The sequence below is a fragment of the Xenopus laevis genome, chromosome 9_10L (genome assembly GCF_017654675.1).
Source record: "Xenopus laevis strain J_2021 chromosome 9_10L, Xenopus_laevis_v10.1, whole genome shotgun sequence".
In the NCBI taxonomy this organism is placed as follows: Eukaryota; Metazoa; Chordata; class Amphibia; order Anura; family Pipidae; genus Xenopus; species Xenopus laevis.
Window position 1 is genome coordinate 106,437,130 of NC_054387.1, and position 25,111 is coordinate 106,462,240.

At 41.0% G+C, this 25,111-nt stretch overlaps 1 protein-coding gene across 1 annotated transcript in view; it reads left to right on the forward strand.

Moving 5' to 3' along the window:
• ints1.L (integrator complex subunit 1 L homeolog) overlaps positions 1-21,449 on the forward strand; it is a 58,650-nt gene extending 37,201 nt beyond the window's left edge. Inside the window, exons 34-48 of the mRNA XM_018236365.2 lie at positions 1,104-1,284; positions 2,318-2,441; positions 2,596-2,720; positions 3,563-3,650; positions 3,730-3,956; positions 4,630-4,753; positions 5,260-5,387; positions 7,031-7,223; positions 11,695-11,822; positions 12,101-12,213; positions 12,632-12,745; positions 14,243-14,313; positions 16,369-16,460; positions 19,762-19,871; positions 21,047-21,449. Coding sequence (XP_018091854.1) covers positions 1,104-1,284; positions 2,318-2,441; positions 2,596-2,720; positions 3,563-3,650; positions 3,730-3,956; positions 4,630-4,753; positions 5,260-5,387; positions 7,031-7,223; positions 11,695-11,822; positions 12,101-12,213; positions 12,632-12,745; positions 14,243-14,313; positions 16,369-16,460; positions 19,762-19,871; positions 21,047-21,162 — 1,934 coding nt within the window. The 3' untranslated portion in view covers positions 21,163-21,449. The remainder of the gene's footprint in view (positions 1-1,103; positions 1,285-2,317; positions 2,442-2,595; positions 2,721-3,562; positions 3,651-3,729; positions 3,957-4,629; positions 4,754-5,259; positions 5,388-7,030; positions 7,224-11,694; positions 11,823-12,100; positions 12,214-12,631; positions 12,746-14,242; positions 14,314-16,368; positions 16,461-19,761; positions 19,872-21,046) is intronic.
• The last annotated feature ends 3,662 nt before the right edge of the window (positions 21,450-25,111 follow it).

Below are 25,111 nucleotides of genomic sequence, written 5' to 3' on the forward strand. Positions count from 1 at the left end.
CTCACTTCCCGGGCCTTAATTTGCATATGCAAATTCGATTTCGGTCAGACACACGCACTCGCCCAAATCCTGTGGGAAAAGGCTGAATCCTGAACCGAATCCTGCGTTCTGCGCATCCCTAGCTTATAGCCATGTTTACTCCACCTATGCAAATAAAAGGGCTCATGCAAAGATTATCCCTAGAATCTATTTTACCATGTCAAGCATAATTCTATAAACTAGCGGACAGACGCACAATTCTGAAATCTCAATACCAGGCTCCTATAACTATAATACACCCAATGTTTCAGGGATATAAACTCTTCCTCAGTTATAGGTACAGACCAATAGTTTTAGGTCTGTATCTTGACATGTACCATACATTGCATTGTAGGTAGTTTTAGTGGCAGAGGGTTGCAGTACATACCACCTGAGACATACGCAAAACATGACCATGGTCTTCCTCTACTCATGCATTCTTCACATCTACCCTTTTAATTATGACAAAAAACAACCAGGTCCCTGTTTATCCATAGCTGACTTTGGTTGACCCCAGCAATTGTAAAGATGATGTTTGATAAATCAAGGAGGGCATCACCAAGTGTGCTTAGAGCAGCATGAAATGAAATACATCACTGCAATCCAGACCTCTACCATCATGGCGATATATATATTTATGCATAAGGCTTTCCCGCTGGCAAATTCAAGGCCCCAGTAGGGTGAAATACTGAGTAGTATGTGTAGCCTCTTGAAACCCACCACCAATATTTGATCATGAAATGAGGAGCGAGTGCTTGATGGTGGAGAACTATGTGAATAACAATGATTCTGAAGCCTAAAGTACACCCAGTTATTATATAGGCAGCCTATATATATAGCCTATATAGTTAGCCTTACAATAATGCAGTTTTTTTGTTTGTTACGGCGATATACCTGTACTTCTGGGCATTACAGTATAAGAGACGTTGGCTTACGTTTTCTAAGCATTCATCATCACCTTAGACATTGCACTAGTGTTTTTGTGAAGACAAACGCTTAACATGTTTATCTTCCTTCAAGATGAATACCTGCATATCGTTAAGTCAGGTTTCCTTTGTTCCTTCCACTTTTTCGTACATTTTTAGTGCTTCAAGGTCTGATAGAAGCAAAATCCCCCTATGTGGAGGAGTTCTTGACTGTCCTGCTGTCCGCAACCATTGAGACAACCTCACGGTTTACTGCCACCGGTCCTGTTGCTTTGGTGAGCTCTTTGCTGCTACAGGAAAGACAAGAGTCATCCGTTAAAAAAGGCAACGAGAGCTGCAGGTATAATTTAATTTTACATCTGTTCTGTTTTTAGAGATGCATTAAAGGACAAAATGGTGTTTGGTTATCTTACCGTATTACTAAAGTAGTTTCTGTCTTCTGTTAAAATGTGTTACATAGGCACCATGCTCTGTAGTGTTGCCATATGTGGGGCCAACACAAAAGGATTTTCGAGCTGGAAAAATGGCCCATAATTGCAACATGGCACGTTCAGCTGTTTCACATTCAAACTAATATGAGAACAGATAATGGTGCTTTTATGTATTTCCCACTCAGATCAGTGGGAGATTAATTTTTTTTTTAGATTCTTTTCAGACAACGGGAAAGGGCTCTGTGTGTTATTAGGCACTTGCTGTAATGCAAACCAAAGGCCATGGTAGCACATCAGTTAAAACTCAGACTTCCGATCAGTTTGAAATGATCTAGGTATGGGACCTGTTATCCAATGATCGGGACCTGGGGTTTTCCAGATAAGGGATCTTTCCATTATATGGATCTTCATTCCTCAAGTCTACTAAAAAATCATGTTACCATGAAATAAACCCAACGGGCTGGTTTTGCTTCCAATAAGGATTCATTATATCTTAGTTTCGATCAAGTACAAGCTACTGTTTTATTATTACAGGAAAAGGGAAATCCTTTCTTAAAATTTGGATTATTTGGATAAAATGCAGTCTAGGGTAGACGGCTTTTCCATAATTTGGAACTTTCTGGATTACCGGTTTCTGGATAATGGATCCCATACCTGTATAGGTTTATGTATAGGCTCTTGTGTTTCAGAGGATGTCTGTATCACTGCGTGTGCAAATTAGAGACAGAGCACAACGTGGTTGGAGGGCTTGACCAACCCTGTGTGGGGGAGAGATGAATAAGATTCTTATTTATGTAGCACCAACGTATTGTTTTATAGTGATTATTCTTGATTTACTTCAGTCCCTGTCCCAGTGCATCTCAATATCCAATATTGATTTTATCCGGAAGTAAATTACAAAACTGGTAAAAAGTTCAAATGCTATTTGTTACCCTTTTATAGCTCTGAAACTGCCCGTTCATATCCTTCCTCTGGTCTTCTTATTGATTGGCTGGAACTGTTGGATCCCGAGGTTATAAGCAGCTTTCCAGACGTGCAGCAAAGACTGTTATTTTCATGGAACAAGGTAGGATCATTGGCCGCTATAGCTATCTGTCCACAAATAGAGACCAAAATTCTAATTGCATGTAAGGCAAAAATGCCAGCTGACAAATGGTATCTGCTACCTAATGTGTAATGCTGCCTAGTTCATTGTGCTGTTGTTGCCTCCTACTGTAAAGGGTTCCTCCACATCGCAGCCTCCTTCCTTCCGACCATATCTCCTGGCACTTCTCACTCATCAATCCAACTGGACTACACTGCACCAGTGCATTGCCATCCTCTTAAGCAAACAAAGAGATCAAAGGTGAGTTTTCACTAAATGCTTTGCTATGAATTCAACTAGGCTACAGGTTTGTCAGTGTAAAAATTACGCTTAAGGGTCAGGGCACATGCTCAGTTCGGGAGATTAGTCGCCTATTCTTTTGGGCGACTAATCTCCCTGAAGTCGCCTCACAAGGGAAATATACTTTGGAAAACAAAGCGCTCTGAGTGCCGTCCCGCCGGTGATTTACATTCCAGTAGCGAGAGGCAGTTTGGGGCTATTAGTCGCCCTGAAGAAGAGGAGATTATTGGCCCTTGATCCCCGAATCTGATTGTGTGCCCTGACCCTTAGTGTGACTTAGTTGAAAATTGTTGTTTACCGTATATACTCGAGTATAAGCCGAGTTTTTCAGCCCCCAAAATATGCTGAAAAACTCTACCTCGGCTTATACTCGGGTCAAGCGCAAAAACGGTCGCCGGCGTCTAATAATAGTCGCCGGCATCTAAGAATAGTTGCCGGTTCCTAAGAATAGTCGCCAGTGTCCAAGAATAATCTCCAAGAATATTCGCCGGCATCCAAGAATGATCGCTGGCATCCAATAACGAGACGCCGGCACCTCCAATGGGAGCAGAAACCCTCAATTTTTTGATTGAAACTTACCAGAAGCTGCTGCATTTCTCACCCTGGGCTTATACTCGAGTCAATAAGCTTTCCCAGTTTTTGGAGGTAAAATTAGGTACCTCGGCTTATACTCGGGACGGCTTATACTCGAGTATATACGGTATCTCCAAATTGGTCCTTCAGGGCCATGCATTTCCAATTTAATCTAGATTTGGTATGCAATGCTTGACATATTCGTAATGGTGTTTTTTTTTTTAATGCAGGTTTGACCCTTCTGCTTCTTTGGATTTCCTGTGGGCGTGTATTCACATTCCACGTATATGGCAGGGGAGGGACCAGCGCACTCCACAGGTAAGCCCGTCTATCTTTGTGTAGACATACCAATGATTGTCGGAAATGTTGTTGAGAAATAAACGATTTCATCAAACAGAAACGTCGCGATGAGTTTGTTTTGCCCCTGAAACAGTCTGAACTCCTTTGCCTTGTGGACTTGATCATTTCCGAGGCAGAAACCAGAGGCCAAGGGTCTGAAGAGATAGCTTGTCCCCTGATCCAGTCACGTTTGCCATTACTAATCAACTCTTGTCAAGGGGACCAAGAAAATATCAAAAAGGTTATGGAACATTTGATCAGCTGCATAAAGCAGTGGGGAAACAGGTGAGCTATTTTGGTGAATTCTTGGCACTCTAAAATATCTGTTGTCATGCTCTGCTTTGATTCCTGCTGTGCCAGTCCTCACGTTTAGTCAATCTGATTTAAGGTGACTATAGACATAACAATTACGATCTATGCATGGAAAAGATCTTTCCAAGAAAGATCGTTTGTTTTAATACACACGTGTAGAGCTGAACCATCAGATATACAGATACAAACCAGGGGCGTAACTACAGAGGAAGCAGACCCTGCAGCTGCAGAGGGGGGCAGAAGCATACAGGGCCCAGTGAGGCTCTAATTAATGGGCAATTTTATATCAATATTTTGGGGCCATAAATTGAATTTGCTGTGGGGCCTAGTAACATCTACTGGTAGAAACAATAGAATTCTACCTGCATCTGACAATTCAGTGCTGATAATTGCCGATGTTTGGAAGCCGATAACGGTCGGCTTGTCTCCCACCATACACGCACCGAATATCGCACAAAATTTTGTTTAGTACGATGTTATCGGTGCGTCTATGGCCATCTTTAGTAACTAGCCATGAGGTTTTCATAGGATTTTAAGAGTTAAGCAAACATACTTTACTACCTGATCCTTTCAGTAGATGTCACATTTTAAGTGCACAATGTAAAAGGTCAGGCTGAACTTTCTCATGCAGAGTTTATCTTTTCAGTTCTTTGGGGAAACATTGCAGAGACTTCCTCCTGCAGCTTTATCTGCAGCTGCCAGAGCTTATCGTTCCTGTCCCTGACATCTTGCTGACCAGCGAGGGGGCCATAGACAGCAGCACCTGCAAGGTCAATATTCTTCATCTGAAGTATATCAACAAAGGATTGGAATCTAATGGGTTTTTTTTTCCATTTACACAAGAATATTTGTATACTAAAAATACTGAATGACATACACTTAATGACATGACAAACACTTGAAAAAGGGTTTCACCCGAAACATGTAGTGTGTTGCACTGCTAATAAAACATATGCAGTTTGAAAATACTGCTTTGAAGCTGTTTATTCCAATAATCTGACTTTACTAAAAATACTGAATGACTCTCTGTAGATCATTCAGTGCTCTGCCTACTCCATTGAATGAATAGATTTTGTATTTAGCAGCTATGCATTTAATGAAGCAGGCATAGCACACCAGAACTTCTAGTTACTGCTGCAGCTTCCAAACCTGTTTTGGATTGTTCTATCTTTATTTTATAGCATTTCAAGTGCACTGGTAGATTGCGTTTATAGACAGCTCTTTTTATCAGATGCTTAACTAGAAAATAATCGTTTGTTTTTCTTGACCTTATTAGATGGATGCCCTTATACACCGTTTCATAACACTCCTTGCAGATACCAGTGACTGCAAGGAAAGTCGCATGTCAGATGCTAATATGGCTTGCCGCAAACTCGCTGTGGCCCATCCTCTCCTGCTTCTCAGGTAAGCAGTCCGCAGGATATGCCTACATAGTCTCACAATTTAGCACTTGTTTACGTCAGAAACCGTTGTTTGTGCAAACATAGACAGTGTCATTGCACAGCAGGTCCCAATTGTTGTATTGGTGCAATTCCACCACTGTTCTGAATTGCATACAAGTGCACCTGTTGATTCAGGGCAACACTTGAAGCTATTGGCACCTTCAAGCTGATGTCAATTCCAGGGTTCCCATTGCAGGCTGCATCAAAAGATGCAGCAGACTTGCACCTAAGATTAAAGTGCAGACATAATTTTGACACCAAGTAACATAAATAAATCAATCAAATGCAATGGCATCTGATTTGTCAAAACATGCATGCAGTTGCCTTACAAACAGCTGTATGGGTAAAAATATGCGTCCATAATTACACTTTGCATGCTGCACTTGCATTGGTAAATTAGCTCTTTAGTCTCTCCTGCTAAGAACTGCCATGTGACACTTCTCGGTCCTTGTATGGCCCTTTGCTGTTTACTTCCTTCCCAAGATTCCCTACCACCGGCCCTCCCTAATGTTATTAACTCTATAAAGGATAATTTAGGGCCAGTTAAAAACATACTTTGCTTTTTAAAAGTGATGAATAATAACACAACAGAGTTGTTTTCTTAAATTAAACCATGAAGTTAACCTTTTCCAGTTCGCTGCAAATGTAAATGCACTTGAATTTCACATTAGATCCCAACATAAGCTGTAAAATGAAAGTGGTGTTTTCCTGAAGAGTGAGAGTTTTCCCATTGTAGTATATTCAGTTCCCAAACCCTTGCTCATAAAGAAATAGTGAAACTTGTCTCCAAATATATAGAGTAATTTTTTTTAAAAAAAATAGCTTAAAGGACATGTAAAACCTACCTTGTATATACGTTGGGCATATCTTCCCCACCCAAGCCACATCATTAGTACTGCATTTATCCCATCCATTTGCCAGTAGGGTTGCCACCATTTCTGGAAAGAGAATACCGGCCTTCCTACATATCCTTTTTCTGTATTAATAACATAGGGATCAACCATCATTTTTACCGGCCACGCCGGTAAAATACCGGCCAGGTGGCAACCCTATTTGCCAGCGCCATCTCAATAAAATAGCAGCAACAAATAGCAGCTTTCACCCGGCGGCCATTTTTCCCTCTGGCACATCATCAGTAACATTGACATCTGCAAACAGGACATGAATGCTGTAAAGTTCATGCCATGCAGAATGCAGGTTTACACAGGCACAAAATACTTCGATAAAAACTTCTGCTGGTGTTGAGCACTGTAATGGTTAAGCTGAGCTCAGGAGAGGTGGTTAGGAGAATAAAATACAATAGGACAGCTAGAATTTCTTTGGGAACCAGCAATGCTATCTCTTCATTGGCTGATAGACTGGAGGGTGTGTTTAGTAATCTGAGCTGAGAAGAACTGAGCATGCTCATGAGCCAACAGCCAAAATATATTCCTGAGGGAGAGGGCCAAGTGGGTTAGAGGAGGAGAAGGAATTCTAAGTGATTAAGGGGATGCTGCAGCTTTACTGTTAACCTTTTAACAACCAGAGTGGCAGTTATCTAAAGATTTCTTAGAGGCTCTTCACTGATTACATTTTTTATTGCAACTGCTCCCCTTTTTCTTTCAGGCATTTGCCCATGATTGCTGCCTTGCTTCATGGTAGGGCTCACTTAAACTTCCACGAGTTCCGGCAGCAGAACCATATGACGTTCTTCACTCATGTACTCGGAATTCTAGAATTGCTGCAGCCTCAAGTGTTCCATAGTGAGCGTCAGGAAGCTTTGTGGGACTGCCTTATCTCTTTCATTAAGGTGCTGCAGGTAATAAACTAAACCCATGCCAGCGCTAAATCAGTTTATTAACTCATACAGTTGAAACAAGAGCACAATTAAAACTTCAATATCAAAAGCTTTGACTAAACTGAACTTTCTATGTATGTATGTCCTTTCACTTCATGATGTATTTTAGCTAATGTTTTTTTTTTCCTGCACATGCTCTGGGCTGCTGTCAGTTACCTGAATTAAAGGACAGATATACTGCAAGTACAGTATGTTGCTACAGTACAGTAAATACTGCAAGTATGCATACTACAATATGCATTTCTAGCCGTATCTTTTTTTAGGCTTTTATTTTTTGGCCAATTAAAGCAACTTTCTCTTGTGTCTGCTTGGGGGGGACACAGGGAACCATGGGGTATAGCTGATGCCATTAGGAGATAGGACACAACAATAAAGAAAACTAGCTCCTCCTCTGCTGGCTATACCCCCCAGCGGGCAGAGCCTAGTCCAGTTTTTTGTTGCGTCCTCAGGAAGTGTGACATGTCCTATATTCTTTTCACATATTTTTATTTTTCTACTACTTGGAGATATGTTAGTCTGCTACACTGTTTAGGATGCCTTTACATATTGTCTCCCATCGTGGGAAATGTGCCCTGGGGTCTATTATGTAACATTGCTCTAACCACCCATTTCTGAATACTCTCTCTGGCACTGTGCACAGGAAGGGTAAAACTGGCCTGGACACAGATTGCTCTTGGACCGTGGGGGGTAAGTATACCGATTCCCCCAGTCCTTACTTCACCCCCCACAGCATTTAAAGGGCATGTAAAGGCAAAAAAATAAAATCCCATTTTTACTTTCTTTAATGAAAAAGAAACCTATCTCCAATATACTTTAATTAAAAAACGTGTACCATTTTTATAAGAAACCTGACTGTATGCAGTGAAATTCTCCCTTCATTTACTGCTGTGGATTGAAATTGTCAGATGGTCCCTAACTGTTGAGCAGGGAAACAATCATACTTATGAACAGAAGGGGGAGCCCCCGCCTTACTTCCCTGCCATGCAGAACTCAAGCAGCTTTGTTTATGACGATCCCTAAGCAGCCCAGACCACACTGAGCATGTGCACAGTCTTAGTCTTGCAAAGATGTTTAACAAAGTTACAAGATGGTGACCTCCTGTAGCCAACTTTGAAAGCATAAATTATTTGTTTGATTAGGCTTGTGGTGCAGTAAGTTCATGTTTAGATTTAGTATACAAAATACAGCATTTCTAGCCTTATTCTATTTTAGAATTTGCATGCCCTTTAAAGGGTTCCTGTGGTCCCCTGAGGAACGAGGCAGCCCCCCTCAGCACAGAGCGGGTTTCCCCCTCCAATCACTGAACTGGGGTGCAGTACTCGCTGCGGCTCTTAATTTCAGCGGGCAGGCAGGGGAGAATAGCCTCACATATGTATGAATACATATGTGAGGCAGCCCAAGATGCAACACAAGTAGTCAGCAGAGCATCGGCTCTATCAGTAGCCACCCGTAGGTCCCTATGGATGAAACTATGGTCTGCAGACTTATCATCCAAAAAGTCCCTAACATCATTACCGTTTTAAGGGCAAACTCCTTTTGGGTCCAGATCTTGATAAGATCATCAGTAACGTGGGAAGGGCACTCTACTTTCACAACTAAACACTTATTCTTCCTTTCGTAAAGGAAAATTTTTACGTCCCTCACAAAACTGAAACACTAGGCACTCTCCACCGCGACACACAGTTTCTAACGGGACAATTCGCCAGTAAGAACAGAACCTCCTGGCATGGATGTAAACTCTCCACCAGAACGTCGGACAAGCCCTCTACAGCATGACGGGGGCCATGGAAGCAGGGGGCACCCTTAGGGGGAAGGTTGCTCCATTTTTCCCCAACAGTGGCTAGCAATCACGTCAGAGTCTTGGATACAAGAAGTCTTAACGCATGGCTACCACCTAGAATTCGAAACTTTACCCACTCGCCGATTTTTCATGTCAAGAATGCCAAGAGAGCCAACCAAACAAAATGCCTTCCTAAGCGTACTGAATACCCTTCACCAGGCGGAGGTCATTTCCTCAGTACCCCCAAAAGAACAGTTCAAAGGATATTGCTCAAACCTGTATGTGGTTCCCAAAAAAGACGAGTCAGTGCGCCCAATACTAGACATAAAGGGTCTCAACAAATTCATCCGCCCACGACAGTTCAGAATGGAATCTCTAAGATCCATCATTGCAGCAATGGCTCTGGGCCAATTCCTAACCTCTATAGACATAAAGGACGCTTATTTGCATGTGCCTATCTTCCCTCCACATCAGAAGTACTTAAATTTTGCTGTGCAAAATCGACACTACCAATTCAAAGCACTTCCCTTCTGCCTCACATCCGTGCCAAGGGTATTCACAAAGAGCATGGCAATCGTCACAGCAGAGATACAGCAGTCAGGAATTACCATAACCCCGTATCTCAACAACTTGCTAATCAAAGCTCCATCTTTAGCAGAAGCGCAAAGAGTAACCCATTTCTCCATGGCCAAACTTCAACAACTCGGATGGTCTATCAACCTGGAAAAATCCTCCACGACACCCAGTCAATCCATGGTGTTCCTGGGACTACTATTCGACACACAGAAAAAATAGCACATCTCAAGACTCTGATACACTCCCTACTAGCACGTACAAGTCATCCAATCAGATTCTGCATGAAGGTACTGGGAGTAATGGTGTCGAATCTAGATGCTGTTCCATTTGCCAAAATTCACTTGCGGGAACTCCAATGGAACATTCTCACGTCATGGAAAAGGAAATCCTTATCACAGGAGATACGTCTATCACACAATACAAGGGTGTCCCTGACCTGGTGGTTACGCACTCCACTACTCTCCAGGGGAAAACCCCTCGGGGAACCACAGTGGAAACTGATGACAACGGATGCGAGCCTATCAGGATGGGGGGCTGTACTAGAGGGAAAATCAGCACAAGGACTGTGGAACCAAGCGGAAAGTCGCTTACCCATAAACCTACTGGAGATCAGGGTAATTCGACTGGTACTACTGCATTGGCAAGCAGAACTCTTGGGCCAACCAGTAAAGATAGTCGGACAACTCAACAGCGGTGGCCTTAATAAACCACCAGGGAGGCACAAGTAGCAGAGCGGCTCTGAAGGAGGTCAGGCTCATATTTCTTTGGGCAGAACAAAACAACGCTAGACTATCAGCCATATTCATTCCAGGAATACAAAACTGGGAAGTATATTTTCTCAGTCGCAAAACATTAGATCCAGGCGAATGGGCTCTAGAAGAGTAGATCTTTCATCAGATAATGGCACGGTGGGGCTGGCCACAGGTGGATCTAATGGCCTCTCGCCACAATCGACAGGTACCAACATTCTTTGCACGATGCCGGGACCCTCTGGCACTAGCAGCAGATGCCCTCAAGGCCCCATGGGACTTTCAGCTAGTGTAAGCTTTTCCTCCAATTCCTCTGATACCCAGAACAATCCTCATAGCACCAAACTGGCCACGTTGTTCTTGGTTCTCGAATCTCATCAACATGTCAATAGAAGATCCGTGGACACTTCCCAACATACCGGACCTACTCCATCAGGGTCCAATTCTGCATCCCACGCCCCACAGCCACTGCGTGGCTCTTGAGACCAACATCTTAAAATGAAAAGCCTACATCAGCCAGAGCATTCTACCGAGTGTGGACTAGTTACAGTTGGTGTATCAAACACAAAGCAAACTTTGAAAATTTTTCCATGCCTAACCTTTTTTATTTCCTCCAAGAAGGAGTAGCCTTAGGGCTATCCCTGGTTCTCTCAGATCCCAGATCTCGGCTCTCTCCATTTTATTCCAGAGGAGGCTAGCCCTCCTATTGGATGTCCAGGGAGTAGCACATGTGATTAATTGTTAGAGTTACTTAATTATAACCTACTTCGTTCCTTCTTTGGGACAAAACTGGACTAGGCTCCGCCCGCTGGGGGGTATAGCCAGCAGAGGAGGAGCTAGTTTTCTTTATTGTTGTGTCCTATCTCCTAATGACATCAGCTACACCCCATGGTTCCCTGTGTCCCCCAAGCTACCAGAGAGAGAGAGATTTATGGTGAGTGCACAGAATCTGCTTTTTCACTTGCTCTTATTTTTTTATTTTTTGAAGTTTTTGAATTATTTGCCCTTCTGGCTCGTTCCAGTTTTCAAATGGGGGTCACTGACCCCAACAAAGAAACAAATGCTCTGTAAGGCTACAAATTTATTGATATTGGTACTTTTTATTACTCCTCTTTCTATTCAGGTCCTCTCCTATTCATATTCCAGTCTCTCATTCAAATCAATGCACGTTTGCTAGGGTAATTTGTTGAAATTGCAAATAATGAAAACGAATTGCAAATTGTCTCGAATATCACTCTCTGCATCATACTAAAAGTTAACTCAAAGACACACAGTCCCTTTAATTGCTCACACTATTTGCTATATTTTTTTTCTTTATTTTAAACAGAATTATAGGAAGTATTCAAGGCAGCTGGCAGCATTCATCAGTAAGTTTGTCCAGTTTATCCACAAGTATATCACATGTGATGCTCAAGCAGCGGTGTCCTTCCTGCAGAAGAATTCTGATCCCCTACAGTAAGTGATTTCCATGGTATAGACCTCCAGAACTGTACTCGTTGTTTTTTTGTTTTTTTTGGGATGGTTTTGGTTATTAATCTCCATTATTGATGGGTTGCTACACACCTTGGGTACAGCACCCTTCTACACTAAATGGTTGACTGGAACTCTTATTTTCTGTGCCTATATCTCCGAGACCGAAAGTGTAACATCAGTTTATGGGAATTTGTTATTGCTATTTTATCAAGTTATGGAATTCCAAGGAGACTTCTAATATAATATTTTATAACCCCCAGTGGTTTGTCTTCAGAGAACAGTGATCTCTCAATGCTGAAGTCACTTCTGGCAGGTCTGAGCCTTCCCAGCAGAGGTGGAGCACAAGAGAAGACATCTGAAGAAGAGAAGGATGGTATGCTTATGGAGATGATATTTTGGGGCCCTGTAAAATCTAGTCACGCTACTGTACATGGAGCCATTAACCTATTATCTGTTCTCAGGGAAGCAATTATACAGTCCCGTTTGTCAAAGCTGATCGTTACACGTCAGACTAGTATAGTTGTGTTCTGTAAAGAACCTGTGGTTTTTGGGTAAATGGTTCTTTTGCCTGGGTGTTTATTTTGATGATAGTCTGCCAAAATAGTACTAAAAGCAAAGTATGTCAAATACATATAAAAATATAATTGATGATTTTTTTCAAACAAAAATACTCAACAAATTACAGTTGTGCATCCACCAAACAGGCAGGTCCAGGGCTCTTGAGTTTTAATAGCTGAGATCAGCTGTATTGTGTTTTATTTGTTTCTCTTTGGCTTTGTTTTTTTCCACAGAGGAGTCTGCTACAGGTTCCCTACCTTTAGTCAGTGTCTCCATGTTCACCCCCCTAACTGCTGCTGAAATGGCCCCATACCTCAGAAGAATCTCCAGGAGCCAGTCCGTAGAAGGTATTTGATTTAAAGGCATATATATATATATATATATATATATATATATATATATATATATATATATATATATATATATATATATATATATATATATATATATATATTTATATATTTATTAGGAATGCACTGAATCCACTATTTTGGATTCGGCCGAACCCCTGAATCCTTTGCGAAAGATTTGGCTTCATACCAATCCGAATTTACATATGCAAATTAGGAGTGGCATTTTTTACTTCCTTGTTTTGGGACAGTCACCTGATTTCCTTCCCCGCCCCTAATTTGCATATGTAAATTCAGAATCCAGGATTCAGTTTGGGATTCCGCAGGGATTTGGCCTTTTTCAGCAGGATTTGGCCGAATCCTTCTGCCCGGCTGAATCCTGCGGAAAAAGGCAGAATCCCGAACTGAATCATGGATTCGGTGCATCCCTACCCGCCCTCCATTTATCGTGAATCAAAAGTTTTATTTATAAATGCATTTCCAAAGTTTCGTCCCACCTTAGGGCCTTTATCAAGGATGACCCTAACTCTTGATAAAGGCCCTAAGGTTGGGCCAAAACATTGGATATCCATTTATAAATGAAGACGTTTTATTCAAGATATATGGAGTGTGGGTTCTTGTGATCAATATATACACACATATATAAGGCGATACATTTATTGGACTTCTCTATAGCAGAACTATAGATAATGGACTTCTCTCTAGCAGGAGCAACTCTTCAGGTTTTCTAATATCCTGTACAAAGATACATCTGTGCAACCATATCTATGCATTATGCAAAGCAAAAGTTTGCAGTAAAATGTGATGATATAGTGGCTATTTAGGGATTCTTGTGCGGGTATACCAAATCCACATCAATTGGGCTATTGATAAGCTACAAATCCCAGCATGCTCTGCTTAATGTGCATTTCATTCTCTCCGTAGTGGCTGCCATTTATTTTTCCACCCTGTATGTTTTTTCTCCTGCTAATGGCAGGGATTGCTGTAAAATCAGAGGCAACAATAGCAAGTGGCTGATCATTGTTACCCAGGGGTTGTAAGCGGCCTTTGATCTTGCAAAGTAAAATTCAGTCTCCGTTTGGTGGAGAAAATGATAGGAGCTAAATATAATTAAACAAATCCCAGGAGCAATGTGTAAAGTCACCGCACAGTTACAATTGAGCGGCGTGTCAGCTTTGTCTGCTTGTCTCTGTAACAACGCTGCCAATTTCTGTCCTGCCTGCCTCCCTGCAATCTGATCAGTTCTTGAAAGTCAAAGCGTTGCCTGGGGCAGTCTGAGGCCTGCAAAGCTTGGCAGCTGCTCTCCTTTTCCCAGGATCTGCGCCGGTATGTCATCACGTTTCATTCTTTCTTTAAAATGAATTGCCTGATTGAAAGACTGTGTTATATCTAAGCTTGTGACTATGTCCCGCTGACCCAGCTTCTCTCAATCCTCAACCTGTGATGAATTTGAAGTTGATGTCTGCTGGATTTGTTTGCTTTTCTCTTTTCTAGATATCCTGCAGGCTCTTAGTGACATAGATGAAATGTCCAAACGCAGACCTGAAATCCTTTCTTTCTTTGCTGTGAGTATGTCAACAATATGATCCCTGCACAATGCGGGTAACACACTGAACACCATGTTGTATTGCAGACCGTAATCCAGCAGGCACTTTTCCAGTCCAAATTGCTGAAGGCTGTAACACAAACATGCTAGTAATCATTTCTTTGTATCATTATTTGTACTTCTTAATACTATTACTATTATTTTTTTTTTCTTTGTGATTAGGAGGCAATTAGGGTAAAAAAAAACTAAATTAAAAAAAAAAAAAAAAAAAGGTGCAAACAGCCAAATATTGGCACTACCAAATGAAAAAATAATTAATAGGTGTAATAATAAGTGTAATACAGTTCACCCCAGTTTATGGGTGCATGTATACATAAACCAAATAAATGAGATTTTTTCAAAGCAATAAACCAAAAAGTGTTTTAAAAGTTCAATTCCATTTATTAGCACAATACAGTTGATGGACTAACGCGTTTTGTGCCTATTAGAGCACTTACTCATAGGGGTGTCCAGTAGCCTATTAGTAAGTGACCCAATTGGCATGAAACGCGTTAGGCCATCACCTGTATTGTCCTAATAAATGGATTTCTGTAATTTGGATCACCATGCCTTAGGGGGTTATTTATTTATTTTTTTACTCTAATACTCACAACTCGAATGGGAGATTGATGAAAAAACTCGAACGTCCAATGTTCGAACAAATAGTCACGACCCGAAAACTCGAATAGAATTCGAATCGAGTTTTCCTCCGAAAAAAAACTTGAATGTCAGGAAGGCAATTAACATATTCGAATGGTTCAATGGACCTCTGCCATTGACTTGTAAATGAACTCTGCAGGTTTTAGATGGCGAATATTCAAATTAGAACTGTTTCCATGGTCGAGATGTGATAAATCTCATATTCGGGTTGGTGCATTTAAATTCAAATTTGTGAGTTTTGACAAAAAATAAATAAATTTGAATTCAAATTTACCATTCAAACCTTAATAAATCTGCCCCTTAATGTCTGCTAAAATACATTTAAACATGAAATAATGGCAATAGAATTTTTTGTCACCGGTATGGATTCATGCGGCTTGGTGATCACCAACTACAAGGTACTGTTTGAATATTACAGAGAAACACAAAATCATTTTTAAACTTATAAATTATTTACTTTCTATGGGTGATGGATTCTGTAATGCGGAGCCTTCTGGATAACAGGTTTCCAGATAATATGCAATATTTAAAATTTGCCCCTTTGCTTGTAGAAATACTGTAACTGATTTACTAGGTTATAACGGGCAGTTACTTATAGAAAGTAATCAAACATTGGATTAAATGGCAGATTTTGGTTCAAAATGCACACTTAAAGGAACAGTAACACCAAAACATGGAAGTGTTTTAAAATAATACAGTGTTGTATAATAATAATAATGCAGTGTTGTCCTGCACTGGTAAAAACTGATGTGTTTGCTTCAGAAACACTACTATAGTTCATATAAACAAGCTGCTGTGTAGCAATGGTGGAAATTAAAAAAAAGTCTATATGGCACAGGTTAAATAGTGGATAACAGATAACACTATTGTGTTCTACAGAGCTTATCTGCTGAGTAACCTGAGCCTTTTATACTTTGAATGGCTGCCCCCATTGCTACAATGTTAATCTCCTACCGCACACCTGTAGTTCACCAATCCTGCAATTGGTGGTGCATTCCTTCCGTTGACCCGGCCGGGTCCCTTAGCAACCAATATGTATAAGAAACGGATCCGCACACATGCTGATTAATGCAGTCTGGGAATATCCCCTTTTATTCAGCCACCAAACATCAACGTTTCGGGGGGGGGAGCCTGCTGAGAGCGATGTATAGATAATATTAAGAACACTCCATTTCCTCTGGGGTCTGGCTTACTTCTAATAAGCTTTGTGGTATTTACTAGCACCTTGTGGTGGCCTGACGCATCCCATCAAGTGGACAGGCTGCACAGCAACTCAGTATGGGGACAAATCAATGGCGACACTGCAATGATAATAATTCCCTTCCTTTGAAGATCTGCTGAGCGTTTCTCTTGCTTCTTTCCTTTGCATTTGCAGAGCGACTTTCAGAGGTTGATGAGTTCCACAGAGGAATCTTGTCGCAATCTGGCTTTCAGCTTAGCCCTGCGCACCATTCAGTGCAATCCCAGGTGAGGCTGCTGAATGTGTTGTTGGTTTTAGTTAATCTTCTTAGGCAACGTGTACTGCCCAATGTTTATGTTTATTACTAAAACAGGAATGACCGGTGGCCCTTTTCGGAGCATGGTAGGTATGATTTGGGTACACACATTTGTCTGAATGGGCATCCTTGTGCATGGCTTAAATGCCTAAAAATCATTTTTTGTTTCATGCACATAAATTGTCTGGACATTTTGTTTATTATATATATATATATATATATATATATATATAGTAAACAGGTAAATGAATATGCAATGTTTTTAAGCTCCCCAGCATCATATACTACCCATGCATGATTACATACATTTAGTCAAACATAACATAATGGTCAAAAAAGGATTAATACCAATAGGGGTGTGTCATATAACAATCATAATCCCAAAATCACCTCTCCTAGTATAAAGTAATCTTACTAAATAAAAGCATACAGATCATACTCTCTATTGAGTCCGTTTGGATGCATTGTCTGTAATGTGTGCATCCAAAACTTCTGCCTCCTTTGGAGTTGTATAAATATATATTCAAAACTTCTCCCCCCCCCCCGTCGTATATATAAATATATCCAGCTGGTTGTCCAGTGGGAAAGTCTGATATCCAGTAATTTGGCCCATGCATAGTTACCAAAGTAGGCCTAGAATTAAGTCCAAGCTAAATACGAGTCCTGAAAATATCAGCAATGTCCGGCTCACACTTGTATCCCCTCAATTCCGAAATCACAGTATCTAGTATCGCTCCTGTGCCTTTGGCGCTGGCTCTTTTTTTCTAGATACTAGAAGTAAGAGTGCCTACTTCATTGCAAATAGATTAGCCACAATAATGCAAGCTATAACACTATTTATTCTGTAGAATGCTTTACCATACCTGAGTAAAAAGCTTTAGAAGCTCTCTGTTTGTTTAGGATAGCAGCTGCCATATTCTCTTGGTGTGACATCACTTCCTGCCTGAATTTCCCTGCCTGAATTTCCATGCTCACTCATAGCTCTGGGCTCAGATTACAGGAGGGAGGGGGGAGGTGAGCAAACTGAGCATGCTCAAGCCCTGGAGGTTTATGCTGAAAACAGGAAGTCTGATACAGAAGCCCATGAGTACACAATAGAAGGAAAGAAATCTGGTGTTTCTTTTGACAGAGGACTCAGAGCAACATTACTTTGAGGGTTTACTGGGGTATTTATATAGACCTTTCTGATAAAGCTTACTTAATTTTAGCATTTCCTTCTCCTTTAATGTATCAAATATTTTTAGGTCATATACAGCTCCTTGTTATTGCCCAGTATGAACACAGGAATATAAAGGATTGATTGCATACTAAACTACCCAGTATCATATTAACACAGTTCTTCCCAAACTGTGCTTCTGACCCTCCACTGTAGTGGATGGGGAATGACCCAACCTGAATGCGGCTTATTGGTGAAAATCCATTCAACTGTGATCAGATAATTAGCATGCACTCACTCTTAATAAATCCAACATTTTGTTCAGGACCCAACCAGTATTTGGCCTTTTTCAGCAGGATTTAGATTCAGCTGTATTCAAGTGCCTGGCTACACTGAATCTGAATACTTAAAATAATGGGACTTTTCATCACACCAATTAAATTGCAATTTTTTAGTTGCGTACCCAGTTCTTTATAACACTTTTTGACAAAATATGAAATTACAGTGCTCAATCGTTCATGAAACATTCGGGATTAGGCCAAATCCCAAAAAGTGGATTTGGCGCATCCCTAATAAATATATTAAAGGCCACATAAAGACTTCTTCTTGTCAGAAACCATTTTAACAAAACAGGGATGTTTTTTTTACCATATATTGCAATACATTTAGAGATGACCAGCTATATAATTTATACTGGGGTTGGCCAGTCTTTCGCAGCTTCATTTGATGTTGGTTGTTCTAGTTTCTCACATGGTATCCATGTTGGTGCTTCTCTTCTGTTAAAAACACACCAGCCAGGGGTACAGTTTGCCGAGTGCTACACTGGCTTTTTTTGTCCCTGTGCCAATTTTAATAGGGGCATGCACAATACAAACAATTCTGTACTGAAAATGCCCTTGCCAAAGCTTTAACGGGGACATCAGGAAGACCAAAAAAGATGGCATCATGGATTTCAGCATACAGTAGCCCAGGTGCTATATTTGACTATGAGGAGCGTAGGTAGCAGATGAGCAACTATAATCACTGTGGGTGCCTTGCAACTTGACAATTCTAAGTGATTTTACCTTGTTATACTCTGCGATCACCTCCAAAGTTACTGTAGCAGCTTTTCAATATAAGTGTACCCTTGTTATAAACAAAAAAAGTGCCATGACTAAATATATGTATTTGTATAATACAATCAGTTTTAATCCAAATTGACTAAAAGTTACTGCAGACTTTAATTTAGCTTCCTTGTAGCCTGCCTTGTGTTGAGGGGGATTGAACCCCCTGCCTCTGCTCACATTTATGCTGCTTACGGTGTAAATGAACGTTAAGGTGACACTGATGGTTTTTTTTCAAAATGCATCAGTTAATAATGCTGCTCCAGCAGACTTCTGCACTGAAATCTGTTTTTCAAAAGAGCTGATTTTTTTTTATATTTCATTTTGAAATCTGACATGGGGCTTGACATATTGTCAGTTTCTCTGGTGTCCCAAGTCATGTGACTTGTGCTCTGATAAACTTCAGTCACTCTTCACTGCAGTGATATCACCCCCTCCCTTTCCCCCAGCAGCCCATCAGCAGAATAATGTTAAGGTAACCAGATAACAGCTCCCTGGCACAGTTAACGACTCCCTGGCAGATATCAGAACAGTACTCTGTAGTAAAAATCCATGTCCCTCTGCGACTCCAGTTACATTGAATAGGAGAAACAACAGCCTGACAGAAAGCAGCTCCATAGTGCAGCACTGGCTCTTTCTGAAAGCACATGACCAGGCAAAATGACCAGAGATGGTGCCTACACACCAATATTACAACAAAAAAAAATACACTTGTTGGTTCAGGAATGAAGCTTTACATGGTAGAGTGAAATATCTGCAGTGGTAGTGTAATTTAGAAATAAAAACAACACCATAAAAATCATGACAGAATCCTTTTAAAAATGTTCCCATTATCCTACCAACTTTGAAAGTATATTTATTTTATAAGCCTGCCATTTTATTACCAGTGTCCTACCTTGAGCTACATACTTACAAGTACACAGTTGTTTCTCCTTTGGTTCTGTAGGATAAAGTCTGTAAGGTCAGGTAATATAGAATGATAGCAAGTATTAAGTGTTATATTCTTTTTTCAGCATCGCTGCCGACTTTCTCCCAACGTTCATGTACTGCCTGGGGAGCAGAGACTTTGAAGTGGTTCAGACAGCACTGAGGAACCTACCAGAGTACACACTTCTCTGCCAGGGTAATTCTGTGTGTAGATCTCACTCATTGCAGTGACATGAACCACTCAATCTTCTCACTTGTCTAGAACATTTCCATCTGATAATCAGGCCCTTTTATAATGGGCAACTTGGGTTGATTAAAGTCAAGAGCCCCAGCCTCCGCACATTTCATGTAAGCCTCTCATACCTACAAAAAATTGGGACACTGATATCTACTGCTTTTTTTTTTGGCCCTTTTTTGTAATAAGAATTGTAAGGGAAATAGCAATACTCAGTGTGGGTGCTTTAAGGTTCTGCACTTGTTCTTCTTGCACCCGCTCATCAGGAGACTGTATTTGCTTTTAAATATAATTTGTATACAGATAATAACCAGAAATATTTAGGCACCCCTTCACAAACCATAATAGTTTAGAGGCAGGTCTCTAACTGCCTCCTAGATATCTCCACTTGGATAATTCCATGTCATCTCAGACTCAACTTAATAAAAACAGAACTGATCATCTTTCCATCCAATCCTGGCCCTTCCCTCCCTTTTGCAACTACTACTGATGGAATCATCATTAACTTACTGCCTGGTTGTAATCTTTGCATTTTCCTTGTCCAAGGGTAGGGCTACACAGACGTTTTCGGCGCGATCTGACGAGCTGCATCAAAATGCATGCGACGGAAATAAGGTGCATCCAACAGTCGTGTCGCGTTGGATCAAAGCTGCGACTTCATCCGACAATGCATTCACTTACCTTATTTCCGTCGCATGCGATTTTCCGCAGGCTTTTTGTCACAGCTCATTGGATCACGCCGAAAAAGTCGGTGTAGTCCTGCCCAAAATTATATTAATGTCACTACATTTGCAATGTAGCCAATATCCATCCCTTTCTCTCTCTCAACAAACTGCTAAAATTCTAGTAGAATTAAGTCAAAGGCAACTGGACTTTTAGAGTTTTCCCGAAAACATTTCACAGCTCATCCGAGTGGCTTCTTCAGAACTGAATAGGATACCCGTTGTTCTCGGCACATTATTGCCACATACATTCTTTTTTGCTTGTCTTCCTTTTAAGATCTTCATGTCCGTAATACTTGCCATCATGGCAAGTAGTCAATAGTCTAATGAGTAGTCCTGGAATTTTGGATGTGGTTCTATAGAAAATGCCCTGGATATTAATATTTCTGATATAAATGTTCTTTCTGTCTGCAGAACATGCCGCGGTTCTACTTCACAGGGCATTCCTTGTTGGTATGTATGGACAAATGGACACAAGTCCTCAGATATCAGAAGCCTTAAAGGTCCTTCACATGGAGGCAATTATTTGAAAAGGAACATCTTACTGGAGCAACTTCGATATGGATTTTTGAAAGAAGAAAATGTTTGCTCTGGAGATTCAAACATGATATCAAAAACACTTTAAGTTAATTAACTTTTGTATTAAAACTGTCCCTTCTTTTTCTTGGTTGTGTTTATCACCCATACTAATGCTGGAGTTTCAGAAAGAAGGAGAGATGACAAGTCAGACTACCACTTAACTCATTTTTCACCCTGTGTCCGCTCTGGGTTGAAATTTTTTTTTTTTTTAAATAAAAAAAATTGTGGGAGAAATTTACATAAAACGGCTCTGAGACAACTGGAAAACTAGAGTGTTTTGACTGCTGAAATTATCTGGTGGAAAACCACAATGGTACAATTGCACTGCTCTCTCTGTAACCAATTTCCATCCAATTGCTTGGGAAACATAGTGTCTATGGAAGATGCTGGTGCATCACCACTCGCTAGGGTCTGTGCAGGCCACCACTTGGACCCAACCACTTGCTACATGAGCCATCCCCAATAAAGAATTAACAGAAGCTTATCTGACTCCTAAAGGTTGCCATACATGGAGAGATCCGCTCGTTTGGAGATGTCACCAAACGAGCGGATCTCCCTCCGATATGCCCACCTTGAGGTGGGCAATATCGGGCTGATCCGATCGTGGGTCCTAGGGCCCAACGATCGGATCCTAGCGAACGCAGACGGGCGGTCGGATCTCGGGACTGCATCAACGAACAGATGCGGCCGCGATCCGACGGGATTTTTAGTCCCATCCGATCGAGATCTATCTCGATCGGGGAAGCCCGTCTGGGGCCCCCATACACGGGCCAATAAGCTGCCGACTTGGTCTGTCGGCAGCTTTTATCGGGCCGTGTATGGCCACCTAACACACACCACATGACCATGAAAGTGACATCACTCCTGAGACAGGTTCGCCAGTGGGAACCTGAAGTAACATCATTCATAGGGCTGATGGGCTAGAAAGCTCAAAAGGTCTCTATTAAAAAAAAAAAAACAACAACAATTAGCAACCTGCATGGTCAACAGATGAGTATACTGCCTTAAAACGACTATACTTCTGGTTCTTGACCTGGCTCAGTACTCTACCACGATCCAACATGGAAACATACCGTAGGTGGCGCAGCCAAACATGGTGACCTTAAACTTTCCTGCACAGCTCTGTAATTTGGGAAGTGTTGTGTGGGAAATATGAAAGAACAAGGAAAGATAGATAGGGGTGCAAATATATTAAAAATACAAAAAACTATCTTCCTTGCTGTCATTTTACATCTGTAGCACTAAATTACAATCATGTAGCCCAGCAGAGGACAGCTGAAAGCTGGCGGGCGACTAATCCCCCCCCCCCCCCCCCCCGAATCGCAATGTGTGTCTTTGCCCTTAAAGGGCATGTAAAGTCAAAAAAATAAAATCCAATTTTTACTTTCTTTAATGAAAAAGAAACCTATCTCCAATATACTTTAATTAAAAAATGTGTACTGTTTTTAAAAGAAATCTGACTGTATGCAGTGAAATTCTCCCTTCATTTACTGCTGTGGATAGGAATTGTCAGATGGTCCCTAACTGCTGAGCAGGGAAACAATCATACTTATGAACAGCAGGGGAGCCCCCGCCTTACTTCCCAGCCATGCAAAACTCAAGCAGGTTTGTTTATGACGATCCCTAAGCAGCCCAGACCACACTGAGCATGTGCACAGTCTTGGTCTTGCAAAGATGTTTAACAAAGTTACAAGATGGTGACCCCCTGTAGCCAACTTTGAAAGCATAAATTATTTGTTTGATTAGGCTTGTGGTGCAGTAAGTTCATGTTTATATTTAGTATACAAAATACAGCATTTCTAGCCTTATTCTATTTTAGACTTTACATGCCCTTTAAGGGGAGTGTTCAACAGGAGACAACCACGTATGATGGAACATTAATGCTTTTGCATTTTGTTAATATTATCTCCCAGTATCCGTTGCAGTGAGATGGGGTCATGTGAATGGTGTGAACAGTTTCTAGCTGAGAATGAGTGTGTAGCACTACAGTGTGGAGGCATCCATTTAGTAGGTGAGGGGAAAGCATAACGAATTCCATGTCTTCCAAAGAGATTATGTGCAGTTTGTGATCATGTTACTTACACAATATTACTCACCTGCATGTTCATCATCACCCTGTTTGTGTCCTGAAGCATTTGATCTGTAGTTTCCTGTGAGAGGACAGGAACACTTCGATCCCTGTTAATAAGACATAGGCTGAAGCACACGAGCTTCCATCTCCTTGCACTGATTCAAACCTACTGATTTGGTGCTCATTGTGCGGACGCAGGAGGTTACCCAATTAATTATATTTTTTCATTGGCTGTTCTCTGTGCTCAGAAAGCACATGCTATTTATAATGTCATTCTGCAAATGGAGAGAAAAATCAGTTCAGGACCTCTAATGCTTGTAGGAACACTTCTTCATGTGGTTTACTCTCTATAGTTATAACCCCTGAAAATCCATACCTTTCCAATATGCTCATCTCTGCCGTCTCTGGCTATAATTAATATGATGATATCCTCTCTAGCAGTGATCTCCAACCAGAAGCTTGTGAGAAACATGTTGCTCTCCAACCCCTTGGATGTTGCTCCCAGTGGCCTCAAAGCAGGAGCTTATTTTTGAATTCCAGGCTTGAAGTTTTGGTTGTATAAAAACCAGGTGTACTGCCAAACTGCGCCTCAATGTAAGTTGACAATCCATATAGGGGCTGCCAAATGGCCAACCAAACACTTATTTGGCACCCCAAGAACATTTTTCATGCTTGTGTTGCTCCCCAACTCCTTTTACTTCTGAATGTTGCCCATGGGTTCAAAAGGTTGGGGATCCCTGCTCTTTAGGGTAAATGATACCTAAGTGCAATATGTTGGGGATAGACTTTCTTTCCAGCCAGAAGAGCCCTCTAGGAGCATACCCATGACTTGTCTGATGTTGAAGAGCCAGACATATCTTCCTTTGATAATAGACTGTACCTGCTGAGTGTTCAAATGTTTACAGAATGGTACCTGCAGAGCTTGTTTATAAGAAACTGTTGTTTCCCTGTGGCATTTCTAGATATATGGCACATCCCTGCTTCTTTTGATGTGCTTGTTGCGGTCTCCTATTTGACCGTGTTACTACATAAACTCCCATCTCCAATTTTGCCTTATGTATCAACAAAGTAACTTGATTTAACTTGATTTAATTGGATCAGTGAAACAATCGAGCGAAAACCGCATGATTTTTCCGGACCTTTCTCCTCAATTTTTATGGGTTTTTGCCCAAAAATCCCAAATTTATCGGGCTAAACCAAGAGCAGACCCAATTGGGTTGTGGACATCTCCTATATGACCTTGACAGGTCTGAGATGGCTGATTTTCGATTTCTGGCTTTTTGCAGCATCGGGGTATAATAAATCTTGAAAAAAAATTTTTCCATGAAAAATTTGAGTTTTTGCCCCACAAAGCCTGACCAGATAAGTTTGAGGTTTAGTAAATAACCCCCATTGTATTCTTATTAGATTTCTGTCTGGAAGCTGTGGGCGACCAAACAAAGTAAGCTTTCTGCTTGGACCTGAAGTCTCTCCTTAAAGTTTGCTTGAACGTCCCAACGACTCCAAGGGGCATATTTATTATGTTGTGTAGAAAAACAGTGGGATAATACACCACACAACATCAGGCTTTGCCGGAAGCAATGTAAAATAACGGCAGCAAATCTGGAGTTTGCATGGTGTAACATTACACACACTTTTACACAGCTTTATACACCGTTTTTTTTTAGAGAATTTCATTTTACACAGCATAATAAGTATAGCCCTAAATGTGTATTCTGCTATTACATTTGGTAGCGGAACAAACTTGGGGAAATCTTTGGAAAATATAATTTATAGATATTCACTAGTTAGTATAATGAGTATCTACAGTATGTCCCTAGAGAGAGACA